This window comes from Pelmatolapia mariae, linkage group LG17, assembly GCF_036321145.2.
Source record: "Pelmatolapia mariae isolate MD_Pm_ZW linkage group LG17, Pm_UMD_F_2, whole genome shotgun sequence".
NCBI classification, from domain to species: domain Eukaryota; kingdom Metazoa; phylum Chordata; class Actinopteri; order Cichliformes; family Cichlidae; genus Pelmatolapia; species Pelmatolapia mariae.
Genome location: NC_086242.1, coordinates 1,783,930 through 1,807,448, shown reverse-complemented (window position 1 = coordinate 1,807,448; position 23,519 = coordinate 1,783,930). Strand labels below are relative to the sequence as shown.

Genomic DNA, 23,519 nt, shown 5'->3' with positions numbered 1-23,519 from the left:
AACATTTTAAAATAGTGAGTTTGTTGAATGTTTTTGCTGTAGAAAATCAATAATGTGAACTTCAGCTTATGTAAAATTAAAAGCCAAACTATTATCCATAAGAATAAGTAAGAATAAGCAAAGACTGTGTTGAAGAATAAAGGGATTCATATGACTTTCAAACTCTTTTGCATAATCTAGGCTTTCTGTGTACATTTGCACATATCTTAATAAATCACTGCACCTGTTTTTTTATTTCCATGCAACGTATAAAGAAATAAGGAGTGGCTCAATACTTTTGCAAAGCACTAAAGTAGACCAGCCAAAGGTTCAGGCGCTGAAAGACTGCCAATTATTACGTCACTGATTACTGACCTGCACACCTGAAGCTGAGCTGGATCTAATTGGTAGCGCTGTGGTATACTGCAGGGCCAGTATTGCCGATACCAATACATGTAAACTATAAAGGGAGCTTATATAGATGAGAGCAGTGTGTCCTGACTTAATTATATGAATCAGCATCAGTTTTTTAAATTCTGAACACATTTTAATGACCACTAAATCACTGTTAACACAACAAAACACTCCACTGGTTTTGTTGCATTTTGAAAATTAGACGTGACAGTTAACACAAAAAAGTTAAGACATTTATCGCACTGCATGTTTCCCAAAAAAATCCAACACAGTTTTAACACAATTCAGTGCTACATGCTGAACTTGGAGGATTTAGTATCGATCTCATTGTGCTAGTATCGATTCCGTACCAATACTAGCGTTGGTATCGGTACTATCGGTCTGCCCACCTCTACTAATTGGACCCCGTGTCCGTGTGGAGGGCACAAAAACCACGAGCAGCGCTTAGTTAGAAATTTGCCAGTGGAGCTGAAGGTAGGTATCACTTAGTACCACATTAGGAGTCGGCTAATGTTTTCTTTACCCGGAGGGTGTGCAATTTATTCATCTTTTTTAAGGCAGTACAGGAAGTCTGGTTGATAGCGCCGACCGCCTTCTAAATGATGTATTGATAGGTTACTCATTTTTAAACCCTTAAAGTTGTGACCATCCACAAATGCTTAATATGGGCTTTAGAAAGATTAAATAAATAATCGAATCCAAAGGTTAATCGCATTAACAGGCTGTTTGGGTGTTCAAAGGAGTAGTTCCCTCATTTGAGACCTATTTTTAAGTCCGTAAGTTTGAGGCATTTATTTTTCTCCTAAAGATGGTGCCTGAATAAGTTGGCACAATTCTCAAAAATACTGAGTTAAATCTGTACGGCCCAGATATGTAATTTTTCCCTCCTTCCTTCAACGTTTTTGCCCGTTGTAGTGGAAACGGCACAGGTGTTTTATCTAACGAGGGTTTCGTGAATGTTCCGAGTGAGCTCTAAAGGTAGACCAACATCTACAACCACCGTTGTTTGTGCTGTGACGTGGTTTTCTTTTCTTCCTCCTCACCAGGTCTGTCTTTGAGATATCTGACTTATGTGAAATAAAATCTTGAAACACTTGTCTCTTTTACTTGGCTTTCGCACGTACCATGAAGGGCACATTCAGGTGTTCTGGAATTAACTTGACTCTAACGGTGTGTTTGAGGTTCTGGACACGTTTGGGGAAATAAATGAATAAATAGCCAACACAGTGTCAGCTCCCGTACTATAAACGGAGACGTGTCCGCCTCAAAATGTAATCCCTTTTCGAGTAGAACAGTGACGGGGTTCGAGGAAAACGGCCGTATATTTGACTCATTTCTACGCTCGCCGTGTAGCGGAGACGTTACGGGTCGCTGCGAGCCAACTTCACGCGAGATTTCGCTCCTTCTGACCGATTCAACATGGCGCCGTAGGAACGTTGTTATTGTTCCGTCGCTCCTACTAGCTCTCGCTGTCTGACTAAAACTACGTAGATTAAAAAGGCCGAACGCTTTCGTGCGGGCATGAAAGGAGCATCTGGGGATAATGTTAAGATCCACCGGCTTCTTCCGAGGGATTGACTGTCCGTTTTACGCGGAGCACAGCGAGGGCCAAGGCGGCAGGAATGGGTGTAACAGACCGTACTGTCACTTCAGGCACAGCCAGCAGAGACGGCCGTCCTACGGAGCACCGGCAGATGTTAAAAAGCAGAGAGACCTTCCCTCCGCACACAAAGGTGCTCGGCATTATTCTGTCAGTTACTGAATGGACCTGAATACGTGTTTGCACAGTTTGTAGGACGAGTGTGGAGTGGCACACGGTGCTGTGGACGTGTGGGAACTGGCAAATCACAACCAGAACCCCTGGCAGACGTGTTATTGTTTATATCGTGGCAGTCGGTGGATGTGGGGTACCTTAAAAAAAAGAAATCAAAACCAAGAGGTGCATTTAAGGACGTGTAAAATAACCGCAGGCAGGAAATTGCAGCAGCGCACTTATTCTGATGTACTGCTACAAAATTAGAATATTGCACACATGACTCCACAAAGCGAGGCGTGAAAAACGGGACTGAAGCACCAGATGAGACGGTCACAGAGCTGTTAATATGAGCTCATGTAAAGCAGTGAGGGCGAAAAATGTTATACGGTATTGCACTTGTAGCAGAAGGTGAGGCGTTCATGACCGATTTGCTCTCCAGTAGCTGTTCTGGTCTCTACAGTGTATTCAGAGACGTTAAAAAGACTGTGGCACGTTCTCCTTGAAGAATGGTACTCTGCGTCCTACTGGACTTTGTTATATTATATGGTAATAATGAGCATTTTCAAGTAAACATTTAGGTTTTTAAATGGGGGGGCACGATCACATTCCCACACTTTGCTCATTCCTTCGCCTGCTCCCTTCTTTTCCCTTCTAGCCCTGTCTTTTACCTGCGCGATTCCTCCCCTGCACATGCGCAGATCACTTTGTATCCAGTCTGCTCGACCTGAGCTGTGCCTCTCATGTACTCATTTCTAATCCTGTCCATCAGCATCTGGGCACCTTCAGCTCCCAAGCCACACATCATAGCAGGTCTCACTAACATCTACTCAAGCATGCACACGTTTCACTCATCCACCTTCATTCTTCACTGTTACACCTGTCTCCCTCTCATTCATCGTGTATTCTGTCCTGCTTCTACCGACTCTGATTCTTCTTCTCTCCAGAGTGTAGCTCCACCTGCTGCTAACTCTCACATCCACGTTCCTGTGCAGTTCTCCTTAAACCTTTAACGCTTCCATTACAGAGTCTCTGAACCTTTCTGTGCCATCTGTGTCCATTTTTAAACGTCAACTCACGTGGTGATAGTTGTGATTATGCTCTAGTTTAACTTCATCTAGCTAACTGCATCTGATGGGAAGGACTTTATCTCGCTCTCCTTCCATCAGTCTAAAAGTGACCTCACCGTCTACAAATATTTGACTAAATAAGGCAACAATCGGTTCCACAGATTGAGTGAGTGGCCTGTAAATTATTTCAGGAACACTGAATTTTCTACATACAGGGACAGAGAAACAGCTGCAGTGTGAATGCATCACTTTCTGGTTAATATTTCACGTGCTTAACCAGTTGGTTGTATCCGGTCATTTCTATTAAAATGCACACAGTAAATGATCACTTTTATTCTTCCCTCCAGATCAAGGCTACGATCCCTTCAATCCTGAAGTAGTGAGACCGCAGGAGCAGCAGAATGGCAAGCCGGCTGCCTCGGGCGACATCAGTGGCGCTTTGGAGCTGGTCAACAAGGCCATCGAGGAGGTCCGCAGTGAGGTGGAGCGGGAGAAGAGGAAGCTCTCTCGGATTGGGGACGAACCGTACAATCCCAGCGAGAGCGCCAGCTTGTCTTCGTGCAAGACGGACACGAGTAAAGCGGCGGGTTCGCACTTGGCCTATGATCCCGGGAGTTATCAGATCACATCAGGAGGGTATAATCCCACCCCTGGCTGCAGCAAGTACACCTTGGATTCAGACAATCAGGGGCACAACAGCAACTCTATGGAATACGTTCCCACGTCGCTGAAAAGGCCTTTGTCTCGGACACACCCGCACCAACCTCCTTCTCCTCCTCCTAGCCCGAAGCGTTCGAATAGCACGTCCTCTTCAAAGTGCAAATACACTGTGGATAATTCTAGGCCATCCACGGACATGGAGTACGACCCGCTGTCCAACTACTCGGCTGGAATCGCCGTGAAAAACAAGAGGAGCGAGGGCGCTCGGCCCGTCAGGACAGAAGGCAGCAAGGCACACAAGCTGTCGGGCTCGGAGTTTTCCGATGAGGACTATGTCGTAGCTGCGAAAAAGCCACGGCAGCAAAGCGTAGACACAAAAAAGTACACCTTCTCTGACTCTGATGGGGAGAGCTCTGGGGCAGAGTATCGTCCCACCTCGCTTAGCAATCTGCAGCAGAGAAAAGCCGCCCACGGCTCAGACTCTTTTGGGAAGGGGAGAAAAGGGAGCGGTGAAAGTTTGCTAAATGCACTGATGCAGAGGAATAAGCAGGACTCTGACACCCAGGAAAATATTAAAAGAAAGGACAGCCCAGAGAAAAAGAAGAAAGAGGGAGGTCAGACTAGTCAGGAGAAAAGTAGCAAGACTGAGAAACTACATAAACTTGAAAAGGGAGCAAACAAATCATCCAGTAGTAAGAGTAGCGTCAGCAGCAGCAGTAAAGACAGAGGCTCGATAAAAAGCTCAAACCAGGATTCGGCGAAAAAGGAGAACAGGAGTCACGACAAGAAAGACGACAGGAAGAACACAGTGAAGGTTAAGACGTCGGATAAAATTCGCAAGGAAAGCAGGGACGAAAAGAAGAGCGACACCAAGTTGAAAACTTTGGATAAAGTGAAAACGGACTCAAGCAAGCAAGATAAACATGCAGAAAACGGTGCGAGGGAAAGCAAGAACCCCAAAACATCAGACAAGGAAAAGGAACAGAGCAAATATAAAGAGCATCCCCACAAAAACGGGAAGCTCGATGGTATTAGAAGAGAAAAAGATGTGAAAAAAGTTAGCAAAAGTGGTTCTAGCAGCAGTAAAGCGAGCCCATCGAACAGCAAAGATAAAGCGAGGCAAAGCGTTGGCGCTTCGAGTGTAAAGAGACAGAGTTTGAGTCTGAGCCACGCCGATCTGTTTGGAGACGAGAGTCCAGACGAGGCCGAGCAGATGGAGGCGGACTACGACGACGAAACCGAGGAAGTCCTGGTGAGGAAATCTGCCGACGCCTTAAAGAGGACTCGTCTGAACAAGAGGAAAGCGTCGGAGCTGACTCCGTCCTCCTCGGAGGACGAGGGTGACCGCGACGTGGACTGCAGCAGGGCGGGCAGGGACGAGGTTGACGGCGTCAGATTTGACCTGTCCGGTTTCCAGGACGATCTGGACTTTGACTCAGATCCCATGGAGGAGTGTTTGAGGATCTTCAATGAATCCAAAGACGTGAAGAAGGAAGACAAGGGAAGACAGGCCAAGCAGGTGCTGATGTCTGTCACGCTTTAGCCGTTTCCTTTTTTTTGCTAATGAATTTGCTTTGATTTCAATAGAAATGTTGTGTTGTGACCTCTCAGCAGCACTCTAGGGACTCAGAGGAGGAGAAAAGCACAGACAGCACTTTAACCACTCTCTTCCCTGGTCAGAAGAAGAGAGTCTCCCATTTTGTTGCCAAAGGAAATGTAAGTTTCTTCCAGTGTTTTTGTTTTTTCCCCGTCCTATAATCTCACAGTCAGGACCGGCAGCCGGTGTCTCCAAGGTTGCTCGTTATATAAAGAGTGAGTTTTGTGCACGGTGTCGTTTCCCCAAACACAGCACGTGTCGCACAGGCTTAGTTTAATGCTCATCTTTGACTGGGATATGGAGAATTAACACGTATTACACAGTGTAACCTTCTTTTAACCAGCTTTTCTTGCTGACGAGTCCAAGGAGACATCTTTAAACGTCTTTAATCAAAACCCTGAAATTTTACTATCATCCGCTGTAAGAAGAAATACAACAAGAACAACATAAAAGCTATAAAGGTTTCAATTTACATGTCCCTAAACTTATGAACTACTTTTATAATATTTAAGTAGAGGACTGGCAGTTGAATAGTGCCTCTAGCTGTTCCTATAACACCAATAATATTTGCATACTAAACAATAGGTTTTTTTATGAGGGGTTAAACTCAATAGAAACACCACAATAGAAATAAAAAAAAGTTTGACACAGCGAGGAAGCTGCAGTAAGAGGAGCAACTGGAGTTTCAGGGCTTCTTTGGCTGGGGAGGAGTTCGTCGTTACCACTTAAAGTCAAATGTTTACGGCTCGTTCACGCTTCTGTTGTCTCTGTTCTTTAAACGCCAGAGTCACGGGGAGGCCAGACAGCAGACCTCGCCGTGACTCTGTGTTATTTCAGTGCAGGTGTGAGTTCAGGAAACGCAGCGGACGAGGAAGTAAAGAGCGAGAAGACGATGTGAAATTATTGGAATCTGAGGCTGTAGGGGCTTTCCGCTCATGATTTGTCAGTAGTTAGCCATTAACTGCTCGACTGGGCGTTTCCATACCTGTGGTGACAAAATGGTCAGCAACGATTTGGGTGATCTAATCAGTGGGTGTCAGCTGACTTTGAAGTGTAGCTTTTTTTTTTAAATTGCATCATCAGCTCTAGGGATGGGTATCGTTTAGGTTTTATCCGATACCGGTGCCAAACCGGTACTTTTGAAACGGTGCCGGTGCTTAAACGGTGCTCAAACCGGTGCTTAAAGAATGGAGAACACAAAATTGGTCCAAAAACCTCTCATGTTCAGCTGTTTTTTTGTAAAAAGATAACAATGTAAGCCTTTTCTGCAGCTATAGGGCATATATGGTATCACTCTTGGCTGGAAGCAGTGCTTAAACAATGGAAAAAACAAACTTTGTCCAAAAACCTCTCATGTTTAGCTGTTTTCCACTTTTTCTTTGGTCATTTTAGCCTTTTTGGCCAGGGTGAAGGGAGTATCTGCCATCAAACAAGAAGACAGCCGCATGTAGCTATGATGATGTTTGCTAGTTCACCTTACATGCATTAATTTACACACGAACAACATTAAGCTACTGACCCAGAGAAGAACAGCTGCTGCTGCCATCATCATCCTCATCATTTCTGCTACACTGGCAGGGCTAGCGGCCAGGACTCTACTCTTCGAGTTTTTGGGGGATGTTGCTAACTCCGGGTCCGATAACAGGCACCACACCCGCAGTAGATGTGCTCGGTGTGAGGTCTCACAGCAAGCTATCAAACACGGTGCATTTCTCGGCTTTAAAAAAAAATGCTATGCGTCGCCAGGTGTTTCATCGGATTTGAGGTGTTACCTCCTTTGACAGTATCACAGTATCAGCTTAAAGCACTTGTTGCAGGCTGCTGAGTTTGCATCTTTTGCTGCGAAGTACAGCCAGACTTTTGACCGCTTCGTCTTGGGCATTTTTAATCTGTAGCTCTGCTCTAAAAGAACCTACGTACCTGGACCCGCCTACTATCCTCGGAAACGTAAAATGATTGGCTAGAATTGGCTCAGGAAAAAAAAAGCACCGAAATAAAGCACCGAAATAAAGCACCGAAATGTGCGCTGCTTTTCGGTCTGGTTACTACCGTTTATGTCAGAACCGGTGCCATCATGGCACCGGACACCGGTACCCATCCCTAATCTGCTCTGCTTTGAGCAACCAAAATTAAATTTTTCAATTTTTTTTTAATCTAAGAAATAAATTAGGCTTACATGTGGCAACCTGTGAGCTGCTCAACCTCTAACTCACAGTTTCATAGAGGAACTGCCTCCAGACTGATCTGTAGTAGTTTGTGTTGTATGTACGCTTCAGTTCCGGTCACATTTCCCATATTAACATCAGCGCCTTCACTTTTAGATAAAACTTCCCGTTGTCGTTTTTCAGACGGATGCACCTTCCAGGACTGCGGTGCGGCCGTATAAGAGACCCACGGCCCAGGAGATCTGCTACCAGCGTATGCAGATGGCCCAACAGCAAGCTGCTCAGCTCTCTGCTTCGGTCAAAGCAGCCACACAGGCCTCAAGCCCCAGCTTCTCTGGAGAGAGGAAGAGAATAGCGCACCGCCCTAACCCTCAGATAGCATCCTCCAAAACAAGTACGAGTGGCTCGGTTTTCTTTGCCGAGAGGCAGAAATGGCAAAAGTCTAGATTTTAAACGCTGACGTTACGTGTGTGTCTTTCTGATTTAGGTCCCGCAGACGCTAAACATGCTGCAGGTCGCGTGTTATCCCCCAGTCAGACCCTTCAGAGTGTCAGAGCTCAGACCACAGTCGGTATTTTGTCCAAGACCTCGTCTACCGTCACGCAGAAGAGGGTGGCGCACACACCCACCCTGAAGGTATCCCGAGCTTCCTGTAACCTGATCTTTCGGATAGTTTGTGCACGTGGCTTGAAGTCATCGTTCTCTCTCCGTTTTGACCTTTTCAGAGTACTTCAATGAGGCGTCCTGTCATCCCCACCGAGTTCGGGGCCAAAGTTCCCACCAACATCCGCCAGCGCTACCTCAACACTTTCATCGATGAATGCGTCAAGTTTTGCCCATCGGAGGACGGCGCCTTCCAAATGGCATGAGCGGCACATTTGAAATTTGCAGCCTAGGCTGTTTTTGTTTTGTATGAACCATAGACGGTGAAAAACACGGACGTAGCTACAAACTTGCATTCTATCTAAAGACCACCAGATGGCGATAGCTGTGGTCCTGTAGAAGCCCGTGGGGAAAACGGCTCACCGTTTTGACCTCTGCGAACACTTGTGTGTTGATTTTATGGGCTCAGTCACTCATATCGGGTCATTTTAAATAAAACATTAGGTCTATTTTAAAAATCGTGATCATATTGTGTATGAAAATGGAGAGGTGCATCCTGTACGAAACCGCACACTCATTGCCTCTCTGCATCACTCTTGGTTTTTGAAACCAAGGTGGCGTTGGCGGGGAAACGGTCTTCACAAGGCTTTAAAGCGGGACTTGAGAAACTGCCAATGTCGCGGTAGCTACGTCAGTCTTTTCTGCCCTCTATGGTTCTGATGGTGGATAAAAACTGTTGATGTGCTGCAGCGGTGTAAGCGGAAATCTCGTTTCAGGCCCTCGATGAGGAGAAGCTGGTGTACGAGCGCAGTAGCAGTAAGAACATCTACCTCAATGTAGCTGTCAACACGCTAAAGAAGCTCCGGAGCAAGAGCAGCGCCAGTCCATCTCCCGTCACCAGTAGGTCACCAGTAGGGTTTCCCATACACGTTACAGTGGAGCTCTTTACATCCACAAACAACTAAGTGAGCATGTTTTCCATATACAGTAAACATTTGGTGTTTCTTGTGTTTTCCCCGCAGAGGAGCCGGGGTCAGTAGCTAAAAGGAAGCCACAGTCCCACGAAGACGTTCTGGGAGGTCGTCTTGCTGCCACAACCAGCTTCACTGTAAACAGGATGGGTAAACAGCAGGAGGAGAAACTCATCGGTGAGAGGACGAGTCCGATTTCACGCCTCTCTTTCTCCGGCGTTGTTAGGAACGTCTGCAGATTAAACATCTGATAAAGTGAAAAGTGCAGGACAGAGAGAAGCTGAAAGAATCTTTGTGTCAAGCAGAGACTTGTTTACTTGTTGAGGTGCTTTTACTTTAACAGTGAAGCTGTTCAGATGGTCTTGTGACAACCACCAGGGTCCTGTTTACCGCCAACTACCTGCCCCGTGACCCGACGTCAAATGCAGCGTGTTTACGAGACTTTTTCTAAAGGGATCATTCACTAATCAGCAGCAACTAATAAATCCTCTGATATATTTATAGAGCAGTAGGTAATTCAATTGAATCAGCTGTGGAAATAATAATTAGATGTAACCTCAGATCGTCTGAGCTCATCTCGAGAAGAATAGCAGTCGCATTCGAAGATTGCAGTCGTCGTCCTGAGTTTTCAGCGTCTGTACAAAGATGTCATTTAGGTGTGTGCGTCTCCCTGCAGGAGCCACACTGTACAGGAAGATGAAGGCGTACCTGATGACAGAGGAGCAGCTCCAGCAGCACGGATACCCGCGGCCGAACCCCGAGGCCGCCGGCAAGGCCGTCATTTACAACCAGCCTGAGAAGAAGGGCGTCGCAGACCGTGAGTGACGCTCCCGCTTCTCCCTTAATCGCTGTTAAACTGTGAATTCATGTTAACAGCAATATGAACGTGATCTGTTCTTCTGCAGCGTTTAGCAAGATATGCTGTCGATGCGGCGCAGAGTATAAGGTCAACGTCAACGGCAGCTGCGTGCGGAAGGAGGAATGCAGCTTCCACTGGGGACGTTTGCGCAGACACAAAGGTGCGTTTGCTTTATTCATCAGAAGAGCTTCCCCATCAGTCTCTCAGTCGTCACCTCAGCCATCTTTGCCTTTCCCTTCTGCTTTTCATTTACTTTCTTTCATTTTTATCTGCTCCTGTCTGTCTCCTCTCTTCAAGTTGCTGGAGGCTGGGAGACCAACTACAGCTGCTGTGCTGCAGCTGTGGGCGCTCCAGGCTGCCAAACGGCCAAGGTACCCTTAAAAGAAAGCACTACAAAATAGGGCAGCACACTCCCCATCTTAGAAGACACGCATATACATGTACTAATACTCTGTAAAGACTGAAATATCTTCTATATGTAGCTTTTTGGACCTTTCTTCATTCTTTTGGCAGAATTGCTCCATCTCATACAGGTTGGAGGGGAGCACTGGTTTTCTGCCGTTCCCAGTTCCTTCTACAGGTGCTTGATTGGTCCTGAGCTGGGACACTCTTGTGGTTTCTTGCTGGTGTGTTTCAGGTGTCTTGTTTAAGTTTCTTCTCCTGGGCCTGAAATCTTCACTCAGATACTCTGTAGCTTCCTGCGTCCACCTTCACATCTGTTCTGGCTCACCTCGGGTCCCCTTAGCAGGAAAACATCACCGTTGTGCAAAACTGTACCAACTGTATTCATGAACTGATGCTAGGCGCTCTGCTTCATCAACATACGCCTTTGGGAACTTCAACAAAATAGATCAGCCTTTGTTTCAGACCACAGGACTTTTTCTTCTCATTGCCTGAGTCGCCTTCATCGAGCTGCCTTTCAGCCACCGGCAGCGGGCTGTTCATGCTGTTCTGTGTCTTCACTGTGAGAAGTGTTGCTCTGATTTTTCCTGTGGAGCTGTGACCAAGACATTTCGTCCCACGATAGTCGGTTTGGTTTTGCGGACAGATCCAGGAGGACCGTTAATGCTGCAGAGATTTTCTTAACATCCTCACATCTGTGCTTTGACACAATCTTGTCTCACAGGTCTGACGATAACACCAATCAGGCATAACATTATGATCATCTCTTCATCGTGGCACCGGCTAATTTAGGGAGCAGTGAGCATTTTGAAGTGTAAAGATGTGAGTGAGTTTGACGCGGGCTGGATGACTGGGTCAGAGCATCTCCAAACTGCAGCTCTTGTGGGTGTTTTGGGTCTGAACGAGTCAACATCTGTCAAAGGTGATCCGAGGACGGAACAGCGGTGAACCAGCGACAGGGTGATTGATGTATTTGGGGACTGAAGGCCGGCCCGTGTGGTCTGACTAACTCACAACTTACGTGACTTTAAAGGGTGTGTTGCTAACATCTTGGTCTGAAACATCATAAACCTGACAGCTAAAAACGGTTTAAAGTAATAAAGTGTGCATAGATATGTATAAAGTGCAGGTATGAAAGCACCTGATAAAAAGAGCAGGCGTGCACATTCAGTTTCTTTGTTTTTCTGTCTGAATGTCAGTAAAGTTTTCACCCTTTGAAGACAGATTCCTCGTTTGTGTCTAAACTTGGCTGTAACTGGTTTGTGGTCAATGGTGCAAAGAATCCTGCACATTGCACGTCTCCTGCTGATGACCTTTCCGTGACCTAAACGCAAAGTCATAAGGTCGAGAAAAGACGAGAAGAAGATTTCTTGCTGAGAGCCGCGTTGTTCAGAATCTACTTGCACACAAGTACCTGATAACACGCCGGCAGACGTGTTTGATGAGAGTCCGCTTTGTTAAAACTACAACTTCCTGCAGATGGACTACAAAAAGTGCATCTTAGATAGGCGGAAAGTACAACTTCGTTACCGGGGTTGGAGTTACTTGTTGCAGCTGTTCATCCTGCGTCCTGCTGCGACTCCGACCTTCATTAAGGCTTCTCTGCGATGCCTCCAGCTTTTTAACTGACGACATAAATCATACAACTCACTTTGATCATTTTAATATAGCTCATAATCTTGATTTATTAAGCCTCACCCAAGGCAACAACTTCATAAGACGCGGATTTTATTAAAGCAGCGTCGTGTTCAGAGTTCAGCGGTGGGCTAGACGTCGGTTCAGAGTGAGATGGACACGAGTCACTCATGGTTTCAGTTGATGTGTTGAATCACAGCAGAGCGCTGCATCGATTTGGCCCGCGGGACGGAAACACCGAAGCCCCTTTGCTTAATATTTGGAGAATTTAACCAGCTCTCATTACGGCTGCAGTGCAGCTGCCTCCAGGTCGTTTCACTCTGAGACTTTTGTATTGCAATCAGCAGCTCGTCCTGCTCTTATCTAGCAATGGATTAGCAAGAGTTAATAAAAAGCCAGCACAATTCAGGACTGATCTGCTCTTTATAGAGTTTTGAATTGACCTTTTTAATACTTTATGTTACATGTATTCCTATTTATTTACATATACACCTTATATATTGACCCTACAGTACAATAATGGTTCATTTTTCATCTTTTACTAAGTATATCAGACCTAAAACGGTTCCTGTCCTCACAGCAACACGTTCAGGACGGGCGTAAAGAATCACTGGACGGCTTCGTGTCGACCTTCAGCAAACCTCTGCCTCCAGATGGAAACGGAGGGGTGTTTGCTCTGGACTGTGAGATGGTGAGCTCACCACCATCTTCAGTTTTGTGTGTTTTTATTTTTATAGTTCATTTATTGAGTTTATTGTTAATTTATACATAGTATCATAGTACCACCATACATAGGTGGCTGTAGCTCAGGTGGCAGAGCAGGTCAGCCACTGATCAGAAGGTCGGTGGTTCGATCCCAGGCTGACTCCTGGCTTCATGCCAAATATCCTTGGGCAAGATACTAACCCCATGTTTGCCTACTGGTGGTGGTCAGAGGGCCCGGTGGTCAGAGGGCCCTCGCCTCTGTTAGTGCGCCCCAGGGTGGCTGTGGCTACAATGTAGCTTGCCATCACCAGTGTGTGAATGTGTGTGTGAATGGGTGGATGACTGAATGTAGTGTAAAGCGCTTTGGGGTCCTTAGGGACTGAGTAAAGCGCTATACAAATGCAAGCCATTTACCATTTATCACCTGTGAAAACTTGGCAAATAATGAGCCTTTATGCTTTTTTTGTTACTTATATGTTTGCTAAAGAAAATCCTTATTTCAAAGAGAGTCTCTTGTGTAGAAATGAGAGCCGGTACTTTTTGTTTCTTGTCATTTATTCATTTTTCCCTCACCTGTGGAAACAGTGTTACACAAAGCAGGGTCTGGAGCTGACCAGGGTGACGGTCATCGACTCGGAGATGAAAGTCATCTACGACACGTTTGTGAAACCTGAAAGCAAAGTGGTGGACTACAACACGCGGTGAGTCCTCTCCGTTCATCCCCGTAACCCGACAATATATCAGCTGGCTTTTGCTGCTTAACTAAACCAACAGTGGGGAAAAATGTTCCTGGTTTGTCAAATAATTTTGATCTCGGGTCTGATTTTGATCTCGTGTGTGACTCACAGGTTTTCAGGTGTAACGGCGGAGGATCTGGAGAGCGCCGCCATCACCCTGAGAGACGTTCAGGCCGTGCTGCTCTCCATGTTCAGCGCTGAATCCATCCTGATAGGACACAGCCTGGAGAGCGACCTCCTCGCTCTGAAAGTGAGTCGCTTCTTCACTTTTGGATGAAGAAAATGTAAAGCAGTTTCATTTTTCCTTTTTTCCCCCTCAGCCGTCCATCTAGATGTGCAGGTTTCCTGAAAGTCTTGTGAATATGATAACTCGAACAGGATTTTATATCGTGACTGCATCTGCTTGGAGGCTGAGGGGTAGCGCTGGTGGATGACGTCCTCCCTCTGCTTAAAATCTATTAACTTAACCCCCCGAGGTTTACCAAACGGTCACTGCAGTGAGTTTTGTAAAAGCTTTGATGTAACAGCGTGGGTGCTTTCCTCTCTGGATTGCAGCTCATCCACAGCTCGGTTGTAGACACGGCCATCGTGTTTCCTCACCGCCTTGGTTTACCCTACAAGCGTGCCTTGAAGAACTTGATGGCCGATCACCTCAAACGCATCATCCAGGACAACGGTGAGAGCGATGTTGTTGATTTATTTGTAATTTTTCATAAAAACAGAGCACCGCAAACACCGGTGTTGCTCAGCAGCATCTAAACTGATCTGTGTGGAAAATGACATGAATTTTGTTTGAATTGCTCCGATTTAGTTTGGAAGTTTTTGGAAAATTAGGAATGGGGGTGGAGCCTGTGAGGGCTGTGATGGGCACGGCGTCACACACACAGTGTTTCAGGATGAAAAGAGTAAATTGCTGGTCAATCTTTAGGGGAGGATGGCTCTTCAGATGGATGCTGCTTCAGTCGTTTTATGCAGTGGGTGAAATAATAGTTAAATGATTAAATTATAACAGGAGTTTCATGGGAATGTAGTAAACCTGGAGGGTCCAATAAAATGAAACTGAGCAGCTATAAATTTAAACTCATGAGTGGAAGCTCATCACACACAAGTTTTAATTCTGCTGGTGAAAAAGATAAAGTGCTGTCCAAACAGAAGGGTCTAACTGATGTGACTGCAGTGTGACCGTGTCACCAGCAGATGTCGCTGCAGAAGCCCGAGTGTTTGGGGAGAAGTCTGTGTTTTTGACCCGAAATACAGACGTCTGTCTACGACGTGAAGCTTCAGGAACAGCTTCACGTCCTCAGTCATCCAGGTCACGCTGGCAAGAAGGCACCTGGACTTTGTTTTGTTGGTAAAGGCTTTTCAGCAAAGAGGCTTCTTCATGTCTGAACACTTGGTGTTCACAAACCAAAAAGAAGTCCAGTTGCCTTCATTCCAAGTACTCAAGACTCTTATTTGTCCACTGTGAACGACCATCTTTGAACAGAGGGCGGGGCTTATGACACCAACTGTCTGCCATTGATAATCCAGTTCTGAGATCCTTCCCAGACGCCTTAACGCCCACTCACATCCTGGGCCCTTTGACCTCAGGAAATCACATGATAGGGTGGGGCCAGGCTTCCCAATGGGTTCACCTGAAACCTTGGCTGATTGTGACCCACACCCGTGTTCACACCTTGGCTCGTGTGATTAGGTAGAGGATCAATAGGGGGTCCATTGTCCCTCTCGGTGAGTTACTCCCACAGAGCTTAAATCTGGGACTCTCCACCATTTGACCCTAGAACTGAAGAAGTTTCTCGGATGAGAGGTGAAACGTCTTCAAGCAGGTTAAAGAAGTCCAGACGATTTTCTTTCCAAGCTCCTTAGGCTACGATGACCTAAGGACCTGTTCGATATAACGATATATATCGGATGACGATAGAAAAACGTCTATCGTTTCATTTTACGCTATCGTTTGTTTCGTGGTGTCGCAAAATAAACTGTTTACGGCAATATTTTTTCATCATTTTGTGATCATCATTTAGTGGCTATATTAATTTCTTAAAGTTCTCTCTTTCTCTTATATTTAATATAACCACACTACGGACGGACAAGCGCTTGTTTTTTATGCGTTTTCGTTAGCAACAACGACGGTAAAACCACGGCGTGTCCGCTTGTTTATTTTCCACATAAACCTTTCACAATAAAGCTCAAGATCCTGTTGAGGCTTTTCAAAATAAAACGAGTCACGTGAAAGATGCAGAGTATTAACGGATGAGAAGCAAAAAAGAGCCGTCAGGTGCTAAAAAATAAACATTAGACTCAAACGTTAGAACAGGCTTTTCTCCGCAGCATGCTGTGTAATAAATACTCACAAAGAAAACGGCGGCCGTTACAACTTATGTCTAAAAATGTATCGTTTCATGCATCAGTTAAAACACTGGACTCCAGGTACACGACGCCCAGCTGGAAACACTTCACCCAAGTCGAGATGCCCGAGATTCACAGAATTTACAGGAAATGTTACATTTTTGTAATTTATATCGTTATATCGACGATAGATGTCTTATATCGGGATATGAGATTTTGGTCATATCGCACAGCCCTAACCTGGATGACTGAGAACCTTCAGAGATTCTTATTTTTGCTGTTCTTCTAGCAGATTTTCATCCTGCCCTTCAGTTAGGAGTCAGTTGAGTTTCTTTGAAGAGCTGCTTAAAGGGGATTATTTTACTCATTAAAGTCACTTTACGTGTGTTGAGAAGTACTGAGAGCTCTGTAGCCCGCTCTTTGCCTCCGCTAGCTTCAATGACGGGAAACGTAGGAACAAATGGGGCTTAAAAAGAAGACGATGTTACTTCTGTGTTTGTAACTTGTGCGTGTCTTTTCAGTGGAGGGCCACGATTCGAGCGAGGATGCAACTGCCTGCATGGAGCTGATGATCTGGAAGATCAAGGAAGACGCAAAGGTCAAAAGATGACCTCTGACCCCTCTGCTCTGTGTTCTTCAGTATGATTTCCTGCTTTCATGCTGGTTGCAGGCGGACAGAAGTTCAGGAGGAATGCACTTGCTCTCACTAAGAACCTGTGGTCAGAGGATCGGGGGGGCGGGGCGAGGGGGGGGTTGAGCAGAGTTTGACATTTTAATCAGTAAAAGCCTGAGAGGAGCTCGGTGATGATGCTGAGAGGAGCTCGGTGATGATGTTGGGAGGAGCTCGGTGATGATGCTGAGAGGAGCTCGGTGATGATGCTGGGAGGAGCTCGGTGATGATGCTGTCTACTGTGTTTGAGATGCGAGCTGTCACCCCCCCCTCAAAGCAATAGGAGCCTCAATTAACCATGTGTTCACTCGCGGATTTTTCTTCAGTTCTAAATAATGTAAGTTAACACATATTTCTGTCTAAGGCCTCAAACCTGCTCATAATTAAAACCGCTCCACGGGAGAACTAGTTAGAAAGTCGGGTCATTGTCCACTGAACGTTAGGAATTATTATGATATTCATGGCAGGCTGTACCTTCGGCCTAAATTGCACTATAGAAATGCTCTTGTTGTTTAGGGCCCAAGTCTGAGTACCTCACGTGTGTCGTAATGAACGATGTGTTACTTGTTCTTAGTTACATTTAGGTGCTTTCAGCCCTGTAAATGCGCTTCTTCGCGTGGCACCTAGTTTCCTGTCGCTGGCGCTCTGTTTATACGGCGTTTCTAACAGAGATCATTTTGTCGGTTGCCTCTCAAACCTGAGAAATACTTGATCGTGTCGGAGGGCAGAAAACAAAATAATGTCAGCCTGTTTGGTTTGGTGTAGCTGAAGGATTCTGTCTGTGTTTTAGTGTCCAGACACAACACTCACTATCCACCGCTGTGTCTGCATGAAGTAGAACCACAGGAATAGTCGTGCCAGCAGGTGTGACTTTGTTTTTCCTCCGTAAAACGACTAAATTATGTTCAGCGTTGTTGAACTAAGCCTTGGTTGTTAACGGCAAACAAATCTCCGTTTAGTGAGCATCAGCGAACCTGTGCTGTTTATGTTGGAAATGACTGAAAAACTACCAGTGCTGTAAATAAGCAGTTTTCCTTTTGTATTCATTTTTTTGTTTGTTTTTTTTGGTGGCTTTTTCTATTAAAATCTATTAGTTTAAACTAAATGTTGCTCTGATTTCTGGCTCCATACACACCCGTACACCTGCCCGTCATGAATCCTGTGCTGTCTTTTGGGGCTGCTCCTGTCATCGTAACACACCCACGTCACCAAGCAAAATGAATTCAGTGATTGATTGTTATTTAGAAGAACCCCTCTGTGAACTGGAAGTGCTGTTCTCTGAATAACAGTCAGTACTCGACATGATTTTTGGCCTAAAGAAGTTTGATTGCGAGGTTCCTCTCCCCTTTAGTCCAACCAGAGGTGGCTCCTACATCACAGAAGATCTATTCTCAGGCCTCACGTGTCGCACTGGTTTAAGTATCCGGTTGAACCACTTGTGACGTCACTAGTGTTAAACTGTGAACACACACACACACACACACACACCTTTCAGTGCAGCAAAGCTTAAACTTCCAACACGTAATATTCTCAATCCTGTATTTTTTCCATAAAGGGGACTTTAATGTGTGATGCAGGATGTTTTCATTATTGTGCGTGTTTTCTCAAGCAATGTCTCATTTTAAGCTTGATTTAACAAACTGAGCTCGACATTTCGACAGTCAGGGAAGAAAAAAATCATTTCCATGAGCTCTCGAGCTGCTGAAAAGAACTTAAAAAGAGGAAAGTTTCAGTTATTCTGTGAGGTTCCTGCTTAAAGTTTGCAGCAACGTTGTTAAAATGAGTTCAAACAGCGAGGGGCCACTTCCACTTGGATCCGTCACACAGGTGCTGTTTGTGTGCACGGCAAGTGCTCGAACTTTAGATTTTGCAGATTCTTGCTGAATTCTTGCCGTTTGGGACTTTTAACTTGTCGTGGGTCTCTGCCGTTGTTCAGATCAGAGGACTTCCTCCACCGCAGCTGCACAAATGCTTTTTGACAGTGTGACAGCTTTTTCTCGGGACAGGCCCGGCCCTCTTGCAGTCTATATGTCCCTTTAAAACAGCAGGTGCAGCCGGTTTAAACTCTCCTCTCTCCAGCAGATGTGTAAATCGTAAAAAAAAAAAAACAGATAAGAGAGAAATGCTAAACTGTGAGGCCCATCCTTTCTTCAGTGTGTTTGCCTATTAAGCTCCTCCCGTCACATGTCAGTATGCATTTCCCCAGGCCGGGCCACGGACCCCAGGTATTAAAAGAGCCAGTTAGCAGGGATCAATACCTACACAATGTTCCAGTGACAGGGAGGGGGGCTTCCTAGTGTTTATTGAGTGTTCCAGAGATTTCGAACATGTGGAGCAAAGCAGCTTAGAGGGGTCGTCTTCATTATCAAATTCGATCAGTGCCTCTCTTTCTCTGTCCCCCGTGATCACCTTTGACTGGTGGTGGTGGGAGGAGGGGGAAGCTGCAGGCCGGGACCCCAAAAGTGACCACATGCTGAGAGACGGAGGGCTGCATTATCTCTGAGAGGAGCAAAGGAACACTTTACTGCCCACATCGTGGATGGACTTAAAACTGACGTTGGAGTTTATCGAGTCTGTAGTCGATAAGTTGTTAACAATAATTTATTAAGCTGGCTACAGCTTTTCTCGTGGACCTTTGCTTCCTTGGTGCAACCTGGAGCCAAATGCTCGTTGGCTGTAAATAGTGATCATTTTCATCATTGATATACAAAAACTGACACACTCGGACGTCTCGTTTGGTTAGATCCACAAATCAGAACTTCAAAAATATTAGTGAGAAAGATCCCAAACATACTGGCAACACAGAGAAAAAAAAGGAGGGTGGATGATTAAATGGAAAAGACTGACGTCGGGGAAAAAGAGAAAAGGGGTGCACTCGAAACATTCGCACAAATGGAGACCTTGGAGCAGGGATGTCAAAATCTTTTCATATCATGGACCAGACCAGTGCAAGACCTTTAACTAAGCATCGAATCCCTGAGATGTCTTAATATAAGAACAAAAGTTCAATTTCAACAGCACATCTGGGTTTTTCATTGCTAAGGCTGCCCTGTATTTATAAAACACAAGGGTTTTATTAATACGCTGATTTTTAATTTATTTAATTTTTTGCTTTTACCGTGGATCCACCAAAAAACTTTTAATTGTAAATAGGTCAAATACCTGGCTTTTACACTTAACTACTTTGGTATCATATATCTTGCAAAGCCAGCTGTAAAACCTATAAAAAAAATACAGTTAAAACTTCCAAATGCATGCCTTCCTTCGTATTTCTCAAAGCCTTCGAGCAGGCCGGATTGGAGTCTTTACTGGGCCACTTCTGGCCCACAAGCCTTCTGTTTGACATCCCTGTCCTAGACTACATTAAAAACTTCAAAAATGGTCTACACAAGCACGGTGCTCCCCCTGTTCCTCCATCAGGTCATAGCACTCACTGTCTGGACTTCTTTAGCATCTCCTCACGTTTCCACATGCGGTTGCCTGTGTAAAGTATTCGTTCCTCATTGGTCCGTACGGGCTTCAAACTCCTTTAAAAGTGCAGCAAAATCACTATTTACACAGATTTTATTGTCACTGGGTTTAAGAGCCACTCAGTTTCCCCTCTGTTGGTCTGACTTCACCCCTGCTCCCCTGTGTTGCATGCTGCGGGTGCCCTTGACCCCGGGGACACACACAGCTGCCCGTCCCTCCCTGCCTGTCTTTAATCTATCGCTCCAATTAGGAGACTGATCTTTACTGAGCCCCTCTTATTGATCAGCCGGTGTGGCCGCTTATTACCGTGCTCCCAGGGGCTGCAGAGGACATCACAGTAAGATAACTGGACTCGAATTACACTTTAATTATTGTAAAGGAGAAGTTATACTCCTGGATTTCTTAGTGTGTGTGAAAGTTTGCTTGTAGCTGTCATAACTGATCTCCTCACTGCCTTTTCTGAGCCGCAGCGGTCTTTGTGTGTATATTTGAGCTTTTTGTGTGTGTTTGCAGCCAGGTCAATGTCACTCTAAGCCCCGAGTGTGTCATAGTCAGTGTCAGGCCTCAGCGTGATCCTGGCACTCACAGGGACTTAAGAGGACCGACCGACCCGCCGCCACCACTCTCCCAGTCCCCCGTTAGGTCAAAGGCCAGCGGGCCCTATCGATTCCCCCGAGTGTTGAGCAGAAGTCTTTAGATCCTCTGCCCGCTCTCCCTTCTTCTGCACACATGCTCCCAGACTCTTGCCCCCCCTCAAAAGGCCTCCCAATTGTATTTTGCGTGCCAATCGATCCATTCGGTGTCCGAGGGGGCCGTCCTTTGAGATAACTGACAACTACAAAGGTCCCGTCCTGACAGGCCCTTGTCAATACAAATTAGCACTATTGATAAGTAATTAAAGAAAGACTGGGCCACTATATAAAACATCTGTTAAACAGGAGGCATTAACATCTTACTGACCAAATATAAAGAAGCAGAAGAAGAAGAAAAGCACGACTCCAAAACCAAAACAAACAGGAGGCGAGCGCACAACTAAAATTGATCAAAAGCCGAGATCATTTACTCTAGTTTTGTTTTTCTCTTCAAAATATTTGACAGTTTGTCAGTGGGAGGCTCATAGGTTTCCACCCTAAACTCAACTAAGATGCACAAGTTAAAAACAGGATTTGGGACCTCACAGCTGGTTTGGAGGACCAGTCCTGATGAGACTGCACTCTCACTGGTGAAGGACCCACATTTTGAACTTTAAGGGGAGCACTGGTTGGTTTAATAAGTTATATTCAAAAGTTTTTCTCTTTGAACATCCTTGGCTTTAAACCATGGATTATGTCATTTTCTCCACACCCAAAAAGTTGTTCCTGTTAATGATTTCTAAAGCAAATATTAACCGCTACCAGAGCCGTTAACACCTCCTAGTAAAGGCTGACTTATTAGCTTTGTCTGAATTGACTTATCCCCTGACTAACACACACAGCCTGCTGTGTGTTTGCAGCAGCGTGTGAAGTATGTACGAGCGAGCACTAACTTCATGTTTGGTGACACCGAGCAGGATGGAAACTGTAAACCGTTCACACTGTCATTTTCTTATTGGGAGCGGAGCGGCAGGGTCCCTGTAATTCCCTCTGCTATGTGACAACAGTTATTAAACCTGCATAACACCTGCTCGGCGGTGAGGCTGTTGTCAGTGCTGTGACTCGGCCTTTTGTCTTCTATTCGCTGTAATCCACGCATGTGTAAGTGGATCCTCTAAGAGCAGGATAACTCCTCTTAAGCGGTCTTAAACACTACAGGAGGGGCTGAAATCCACTAACTTCTCATTTACCTCTGCACTCCGGTCCTCGAGGCAAAACCAGTTTTTACCTCGAGGTAAATGGGGTAAAAACTGGGACGGTACCCTCTCTTGGACAGCTTTCACATAAACACAGATGAAATACGGCGACAGCGTCGGTTAAAGGTCACTGGGTGTTGAGAGTTTAAAGACGCTAAATGAAGCGCCTCGCTTGTGTCGATGGGTAGGTGGTGAACCCGGACGAGCCCTGCCGGCCTGCAGAAGGGGGAAATGAACCGGAGTGGGGGTGGGTGGGCAAGCGAGGGGGGCTCGTGAGTGAGTCAGTGGTGGCTGCTCTGGGATGGGGAGGGTCACACACAAGCACACTCTTTGTGTGCCTCTAATCCCCCCAGCCAACACAGCTTTGGCCAGGTTTCATCATGAAAGTGCCATGAAATAACTACTTTTTTTCTCTCCTCGCAGTAAATCTCCCCTAATCCTGCGGGCTGTGGAGACAAAGGCCTCCGGGACCTAATCCTGGAGCTTTTAGTGGGGCTGAGGGGCTGGCTGACAGAGCCTCTTCTAAATGACTTATTTCTATCGGACACTAATATAGCCTGACAGCCAAGAACAGTGAAAGGAGAAGAGAGAAAAAACAGGGAAGAGAAGAGCACAAACATTTTCACATATTTTGGAAGTCTAAGCAGTTGATTGTGTTTGAATGGGAAACAAGTGAAGTGAACCGTGGTCAACCCTCAAGTACACGGCATGGGACCAGCAGGGGGGCAGCTCAGGTGCTTTACTGCTGAGTATCAATACCAGTGTGAGCAATTTCCTTACCTACAATCGATTTTTGGACTCGTTTTGCCATCAAAACAAGTTTGATGCAGGTCTTTGCTTCATTTCTAAATGAAAACAGTCTGCGGTGCAGCACACACTCTTCAGACTGCATCAAGTATCCACACAGTCATTGCTGAAAACACAGACTTATTAGCCTCACTGTATCTGTCCACTTTACTGTGGAATAGGTTTAAGGGATAAACTCTATTAACTCATTCAGCACCGTTAAATCTCTGTCTAATCTGGAAGAAGATCTCGTCTGATGAGGTCCCCTCATTTTACTCATTGTTAAAGTTGTTTTCAATCCAAGAATAAAGACTGTAGTTTGTTTTGTAGAAATGAATTTTGCATTTTGGGCTCTAAAAACAAAAGAAATATCTTCTGTTTTCTTTTTCTTTTTATTGGTCATTGGAGTATGAGTATACGGAGAAACCTGGATTTTTATTACACCGATACAAACAGTTCAGAAAAGTCTTCTCCCATACTAAAGTGTTAGGTCAGCATTCATCAGGAATCTGGACTCTGATACGCTGTTGTGAAGTTTCCTAATGAGGTGTTGTCTCATTATAAAACTGTCCGGTTTGGTTTGAAATGGCAAACTTGTGACAGAAAACCTGATTATAAGCTGGAGGTGAAAGAACAGGGATGCAGATAAAGTGTGATGAAGACACCAAAGAGATGCATTCTGGGACATGAGGGCATCCAGTGTTTTTGGAGCTTTGCCAGAACTGAAGTCTCAGAAATTTTGTTTTATGAGTTCTTTGCAGAAAGGAGCATCAGTGTGTCTTCTTTCTAAGCCTTGAGAGTCCAAACATGACACCATGAGCTGAAAACAAAAGTGGAAATACTTCAAAGTGTTTGCAGTTAAACT

General features: G+C 45.4%; 1 protein-coding gene across 2 annotated transcripts; it reads left to right on the top strand.

The window, feature by feature from the left end:
* The first annotated feature begins 1,811 nt into the window (after window positions 1–1,811).
* rexo1 (REX1, RNA exonuclease 1 homolog) lies at window positions 1,812–17,654 on the top strand. 2 transcript variants are annotated; one of them, XM_063500963.1, is made up of 16 exons: window positions 1,812–2,126; window positions 3,564–5,395; window positions 5,491–5,592; window positions 7,822–8,032; window positions 8,126–8,274; window positions 8,364–8,501; window positions 9,018–9,141; window positions 9,264–9,389; window positions 9,889–10,029; window positions 10,118–10,231; window positions 10,369–10,442; window positions 12,689–12,799; window positions 13,399–13,514; window positions 13,662–13,800; window positions 14,106–14,226; window positions 16,421–17,654. In XM_063500963.1, exons 1-16 carry the CDS (start codon window positions 1,937–1,939, stop codon window positions 16,507–16,509), a joined length of 3,777 nt encoding a protein of 1,258 aa, XP_063357033.1. In that variant the 5' UTR covers window positions 1,812–1,936; the 3' UTR covers window positions 16,510–17,654. The 2 variants fall into 2 exon arrangements, with proteins under 2 accessions (XP_063357033.1, XP_063357032.1); XM_063500962.1 differs by having other exon boundaries at window positions 5,488–5,592.
* The last annotated feature ends 5,865 nt before the right edge of the window (window positions 17,655–23,519 follow it).